Source organism: Lactuca serriola, chromosome 6 (genome assembly GCF_051521515.1).
Source record: "Lactuca serriola cultivar US96UC23 chromosome 6, Lser_US96UC23_V15, whole genome shotgun sequence".
Classification (NCBI taxonomy): domain Eukaryota; kingdom Viridiplantae; phylum Streptophyta; class Magnoliopsida; order Asterales; family Asteraceae; genus Lactuca; species Lactuca serriola.
In genome coordinates this window covers 58,287,703-58,294,701 of record NC_136413.1, presented here as the reverse complement: position 1 = coordinate 58,294,701, position 6,999 = coordinate 58,287,703, and the positions used below count along the sequence as shown (strand labels likewise).

At 35.3% G+C, this 6,999-nt stretch overlaps 1 protein-coding gene across 2 annotated transcripts; it reads right to left on the bottom strand.

Moving 5' to 3' along the window:
• Positions 1 to 733: 733 nt before the first annotated feature.
• Positions 734 to 4,563, bottom strand: LOC145058710 (nucleobase-ascorbate transporter 12-like). 2 transcript variants are annotated; one of them, XM_079006613.1, is made up of 10 exons: positions 3,788 to 4,563; positions 3,571 to 3,668; positions 3,314 to 3,484; positions 2,855 to 2,955; positions 2,602 to 2,737; positions 2,473 to 2,523; positions 2,108 to 2,386; positions 1,789 to 2,023; positions 1,240 to 1,506; positions 734 to 1,146 (listed from the first exon to the last, which is right to left on the bottom strand). In XM_079006613.1, the coding sequence occupies exons 1-10, from the start codon at positions 4,305 to 4,307 to the stop codon at positions 1,055 to 1,057; spliced, it is 1,950 nt and encodes a 649-aa protein (XP_078862739.1). In that variant the 5' UTR covers positions 4,308 to 4,563; the 3' UTR covers positions 734 to 1,054. The 2 variants fall into 2 exon arrangements, with proteins under 2 accessions (XP_078862739.1, XP_078862738.1); XM_079006612.1 differs by having other exon boundaries at positions 1,244 to 1,506.
• Between the last annotated feature and the right edge of the window lie 2,436 nt (positions 4,564 to 6,999).

Sequence of the window (6,999 nt, the reverse complement as noted above, 5' to 3'; positions counted from 1 at the left end):
TTTAAGTTGTCTATATAAGCTCGAAGCAAAACATCCCAAACACCGTTTTAGAAGAGTTTGTCGTATTTCAAACCGATTCATTGTATTCTGGACCAGATTGCGTGTTTTGTATTATTGCATGTGCCAATAAGCATTTTTTAGTATCATACACAAAATTAACATAATATGGTTGTTTTTGTGTTAAAATAGGATATGCATGTCTAAAAAAATCATTGATTAACCGGAAGAAAGCTAAAGAACTTACCATATCAAAGGTAGCTTTTTTATTCCTAGTATATTATGAAGGCACCAAGTGCTCCAAGGAAGAACAATACGTAAGCCACTTTGTGGTCTTACAAAATACAATTTTTTCTATCTTTAGACTTGGTTTCAGGTGTCTATACGTTTACCAAAGTTGTATATTAAGCAATCCAGACATCTTTTGCAAAAACATATCGTTCCCACTATTTTGGCAACAAGTAATCAAATACATGTATACCAAATACACCAAGTATTGCATTTAGTTATTACGTTTTAGCTTTAAATAAATGTTTTATATTATATTTTTTGTTCATAGTGGTTAGTTCAATAATATCCCTTATTAATGCCTTTTTAATATATAAATTAAGTTGGCAATGGTTATGCAACTGAAAATAACAATGCATGGTTGATGTTTTGGTTAATAAAATGCTATTTACAATGATTATGGTTAATGTATATGCTTAGTTAACCTCACATTATCACAAACCTAAAATTTACATCTCAAAAAAATATTTATTCATACCACTTTACAGTCTCCACTAATCATTCCCATAGCAAACAAAACAAAATCCTCAAATAAATAAAATAGCTACCAAAACCCCAAACTTCAAAAACGGATCGGGTCAGGCCCATCAACATGGCCCAAGTGGCAAAATTTTCATGTACACTAATTCAATTTTCCTGAGTCTAAAGCCCGACCCATCTGACCCATCTAAAAAATTTCCCAACTCTAAATGGAAGCCCGTAGTCTTTAACAACAGCCGGCTCACGTACAGCCTCTAGTGGGGCCCACTCGTATACCCCTCGTTCTTGCTTACTTCCAGGGACAGTATTGTCCAAAATCATCGCTACTAGGAAAGCTATCACCATGTGAAGTGACAACAACGTGTTCATCACATAATTTAGCTGTAAATATTTCACATGAATATTATAAGAAAACTAATTTAGAAATATCAAGAATTGTGTAATGTAAATAATAAATATGGTTACATTACTTACTTACCCCTTTGTAGTGGGTGTGAAATGGGGCATGAGAGGCGACAATGTAAGGCTGAAAGGGTGAGTTGGAATTGTATTGGTGAAAATAGGCAGGGGTAGAAAGGGAAAAAAATAAAGAAAGTCCGATGATTATGATGTTCCGGGAGCTTCCGGACTCACTGTAACGTAAATTGGATAACCCGAATGCTGTAAGCATGGCCCACATTATGCATAACAAGCCCGCAACCATAACTTGTGGAATTGACGCTATTAACCCTCCTACTTTACCTGACACAAAAGATTCGCTTAATAAAAAATATATTATATAAATGATAATTGCTATAACTTTTTATTTTATCAAAATGTTTTCTTTTGCAATTTTGATCATTATTTGAGATTTTTGTCACAAGTTTTGTCTATGTTCCATGTAAAATGAGTAAATTTTGGAACAAAATTTGCAAAAATTAACGTTTTACTTGAATAGGGACTAAAAACATTACAAAAACCTCAAATAAGGACCAAAATTAAAAGAGAAAAGTTCTTGGGACCAAAAATGTAAAATTTACTTACCCACGAGGGATAATATGATCAAAACACACGCCCCTAACTCAACTGTTCTTCTGCTACCCATTTTTGTAACAGCAATTGTATGCACATTTTCGGTCAAAGTAGTTGACCCTATTCCTGTCCCCCATAAACCAGCCAAAATGCCAGAAATACCCTCAACACAAATCCCACGGCTCACAACACCCGGTGTAGGTGTCTTAGATGCCACCAACAATGACGATGCATGATACGATCCAACCTATTCAAAAAAATTGATAAAATTACCAAAATGCCCTTATAAGTAAGACAAAATAAAAATAAGGGGATTAATGATTAGGCTTACTGAATCCACTGAAGAAATAATGGACACCACAGACATAACAACTGCCAATTTCAAGTTAAAAACGGGGGTACCAAATTGTAAAGGGTAAGGGAATCTAAACCATGGTGAAGATTTTAATGCAATTGACGTATTTGCCCCTGCCCGACAACTTTTCATCCTGGAAATATGTTTTTTGCAGTGATCAGATATTATATTGACATCACAATCTTTATATTTGTATGCCCCTGTTTCTGTCAGAATGTATGTGATTCCCCATGTTATAGCCATTCCCAATGGTACCTTTTAAACAAAAAAAAAATATTAAAAAAAAATGATGATTTCAAGATGTGAAATTTAAAGAAAATGAAGAAAAGTCGTTTGCTTACAGCGTATATTAGGAATACACGATGCCCGAATAAGGAAACCTTACGAAGGTACTGAAAGAGAAGGAAGAAGGAATATTTATTAACTTTGTGTAAGTTCGAAAATGAAATATGAAAAATAAATAAACTTACGAGAAAAAATATAATAACTATTAAGATTTGTAAAATGCCGATTTCAAGACATTCACCAAGGTGTGGGAAACCATAAGTGTAGAAAGAAAGTCCAACAGCTGCAATAGTTGGGGAAACAACCACTGGATTGATCAATCTGAAAAGGGTTGAGGTTAAAATTGTTTTTTTATTAAATTTATGGATTATAATATTATATATTATTATATAAAGTTTATGGAAAAGGTGAAGGTGAAGATGAAGTGAAGTGGTTGACCTCAAGAGTAGAGTCATGAGGCCAGTGTATCCAAGTAATGCTTGAAAAGCTGATGCAATAATAATGGCTCCTTGTAGCTCCTTCATTATATGCTTGAAACTCTAGTACAAAAAATTATTATCAGATCTTTAGAATTTTAAAAATAACTTTTTTTAACAAAGAATGCATGGAAAAACACTCAATAAACTAGTTACTAAGGTCCAAAACAAGTTCCCTCCTATAAAAATCTTGTCTTTTCACTTCTTAGAAACCAAAGATTTGTTGGATGTTTTATGTGTCCTAATGATCATTGAATTTAATACGATTAGTTACTTTAACAATATTGCTTTGTGCTTAAATCCTATTTAAATCCTTCAAAGAGTTTGAGGGAGAATAAACACAATGTTAACTAGTGTGATAAAGAAAGAATGAAATCTTCATGAAACAAAATGGAGGTGAAAGAACTAAGATAGAGCTTACATTTTCATGGAGACCCAAGAACTGAGGGGATTTTATGATTGCAAGAGCAGGAGCAAGAAAGACAAAAGATGGACCTTGTATAAGGGGTAATCTTGATCCAAAGTTAGCTTGTAAAAGTGTCGTGATTCCTGACACAAATAGCACAGTCGAAACCACCATTGACATATCCTCCTACACACACTAATGTCCATGAGACTAATTATAGAAAACTTCAGATGAATTTAACATGAAATCAATTGCAATTTGCAAGTGCTTACATGGTCGCCACCCATGGCTGGAACAATCACAAGCGGAACCAGAACTAGTGAACCCAACATTGAAAGATAGTGTTGGATTCCATAGATCCCAATTGGAACTGAAAACAATCCACAGAAATAGGGGATATGAAATTGTGTTCATGGAATCAGAATTTGAATTGAAAACCACAACATTTTGAACGAAAATGGCTACAATTAGGAATGTAGAGATATTTACCAAGACCTGGAGTGTCTCTAAGCTCATACTTCATATGTGAACGACGAGAATCATCAAAAACTTGGGGCAACGTACTTTCGATGTCACCATTCCTCGCTGCCCTCCGACTCGGCTGAGGAGGCGTCGACGTTGGCGTCTCAGCCGCAGCAGCAATTCTAGCGTGTCCATTAGCACCTCGCTTCGGTGGCAACGGTGCAGAACCACCCTGCGCGTCTCTCCTTTTCGTTGCCGACTGATCATTATCCGATTGCGGGTGCGCCTGAGCATTAGCCGGCTGCGGCGCTGGCGCCGTGGCGTTCACAGTCGGAATTGGGCGTACACGACTAGTTTCAAGATCAAGCGAAGCAGGAGGAGAGGGATTATTGGGCCTGGTAGACTGACCAGAGTCGCTTGCATTGCTCTCGCCGGAAAACCTAGGGCGGAAGCCGGTGTGTTTGGCCCAAGAGGAAGGATGCATTGCAGGTGAGGAGTCAGCATCAGAACCTATAGCTGGTGATTTGGGGTCGGAGTTCTGTGCCATGTTCTGCTTCCGTCTTTAATGCATGTATCAGGGGTTAGGGTTTTAAGAAACGGGGAAAGGATCTACGGTGTAGGAATGGAGCCCATTAATGAACAGTATGAGATATTGCTGCCATGGTTGTTGTTGTCGTTGTTGAAGTTGAAGATCACATAGCTCTAGAGAGAGAAAGTGAGACGTGTGATGTGTGTGAGCAAAAGTGTGAAGTAGTGTGTGTTTTTGGGTGAAGGGGGAGAGAGACATACAGTTAATGGAGTGTTGTGTAGTAACTAGTAAGGAGGGAAGGAAAAACGGCGTTTGGTGACTTGGTCTCACTTTTTTTGGTATAATGTACCATTAGTACCTATAAATTCCTTTAATGATATTTTAGTCCCTTTATTTTGATACCTTATAATTAGTGCCTAGTTTTTCATTTAATGGTTTAATTCACACAAAACTTATTCAAAACATATATCAGAACATTTCTTTCGAACTTCATATATACGATAAGTCTTAATAGTGTGAGTTAAAAGAAATGTGCATTAGTACATTTAAACATCTCTATTTTACCTTTTTACTCATTTACTAAAATATTTCTTTATTTTTCTCCATGCACCGTACCATACAACATTTATTTCTCTCTATTATACATCTTCTTAGATCTTTATATTTCATCGCTTCATCTTCTTGAATCTTTATCATATCATTGTTTTGTTGTTCAAGTTTTATGTCTGACATGTCTCATCGAGTATTTTTCTTTATTATCGCCACGATTCTTTTTCAATGCATTTTCTTCAATGGTACTTTTTTTGGTTCTCAGCCTCATTATTGCATCATTTAAAGGTTTATAGTTGTGATTTAGACTTTGTTATTGTCATGGTTCTTTGTTGATGCATCTTTTTTTATGGTACTTCTTTTCGATTCTTAACCCCATCATTACACCATTTAAAGGTTTATAGTTATGGTTTAGAGATGAAAATTTGGTAGAGAGTTATGGTTGCAGAGTTACATTTGGCAGTGTGTTGGACTAGTTTTGAGTTTATATAAACAATTTGTTAAGAAATTGTATGTCACTTGTCAAGAATCAGAATAGATCTGATGCCACTTGTCAAGTTCTAATAGCACTTGTTAGAAAGTAAAGCGGATAATGCACGAAACCACACACACAAACACACAGTTTTTATGTGGTTCGGTCAAGGTGGTTTACGTCTACAGGCAGGAGGACAGTATTCTTATTCGCAAATTCTAAAACATAGATTACAAGTATAATTTCATAAATTTTCGCCTACTCACTAAAATTCAAGACCTTATAAAAATGACTAGCAGCATCCTTATTTATAGACTATAGATAATACCTAAAACCCTAATGTGTTAAGACCATCAATCTGTTGGCCCATAAAAGTTTTCAACCGATCACAATTTTCCATGCAACTGCTTCTAAGCCTTCACCCTTAAGAGAAATTGCATGAACATCAGCTACACGTGTGATGGAGCATCATGAGCCATCATGGCACATCCTCCATCATGATATCGCATCATGTTATTTGGGGCATCTAGTATGAGCATCCTTGGACTACCTTGAGCATTTTAACGTACCTTGTAACTTGATTGGCGCATCATGAGCCACAATAGTGAATCATGATCCTGTGTGGCACATCATGCCCCTAAATGGCGCATTATGATGCTTAAGTAGCATATCATGCTCATTAAGGGAAGGAAAAACGGCGTTTGGTGACTTGGTCTCACTTTTTTTGGTATAATGTACCATTAGTACCTATAAATTCCTTTAATGATATTTTAGTCCCTTTATTTTGATACCTTATAATTAGTGCCTAGTTTTTCATTTAATGGTTTAATTCACACAAAACTTATTCAAAACATATATCATAACATTTCTTTCGAACTTCATATATACGATAAGTCTTAATAGTGTGAGTTAAAAGAAATGTGCATTAGTACATTTAAACATCTCTATTTTACCTTTTTACTCATTTACTAAAATATTTCTTTATTTTTCTCCATGCACCGTACCATACAACATTTATTCCTCTCTATTATACATCTTCTTAGATCTCTATATTTCATCGCTTCATCTTCTTGAATCTTTATCATATCATTGTTTTGTTTTTCAAGTTTTATGTCTGACATGTCTCATCGAGTATTTTTCTTTGTTATCGCCACGATTCTTTTTCAATGCATTTTCTTTGATGGTACTTTTTTCGGTTCTCAGCCTCATTATTGCATCATTTAAAGGTTTATAGTTGTGATTTAGACTTTGTTATTGTCATGGTTCTTTGTTGATGCATCTTCTTTGATGGTACTTCTTTTCGATTCTTAAACCCCATCATTACACCATTTAAAGGTTTGTAGTTATGGTTTAGAGATGAAAATTTGGTAGAGAGTTATGGTTGTAGAGTTACATTTGGCAGTGTGTTGGACTAGTTTTGAGTTTATATAAACAATTTGTTAAGAAATTGTATGTCACTTGTCAAGAATCAGAATAGATCTGATGCCACTTGTCAAGCTCTAATAGCACTTGTTAGAAAGTAAAGCGGGTAATGCACGAAACCACACACACAAACATATAGTTTTTATGTGGTTCGGTCAAGGTGGTTTACGTCTACAGGCAGGAGGAAAGTATTCTTATTCGCGAATTCTAAAACAGAGATTACAAGTATAATTTCATAAATTTTCGCCTACTCACTAAAATTCAAGA

Excerpts from the sequence above, each read along its gene's own strand:
- LOC145058710 (XM_079006612.1), bottom strand. The coding sequence starts at position 4,307 with ATGGCACAGAACTCCGACCCCAAATCACCAGCTATAGGTTCTGATGCT. Across the intron at positions 2,024-2,107 it reads TTATTTCTTCAGTGGATTCA|GTTGGATCGTATCATGCATC; the intron begins GTAAGCCTAATC and ends TTTTTTGAATAG. Across the intron at positions 1,147-1,243 it reads TTCACACCCACTACAAAGGG|CTAAATTATGTGATGAACAC; the intron begins GTAAGTAAGTAA and ends AAATATTTACAG.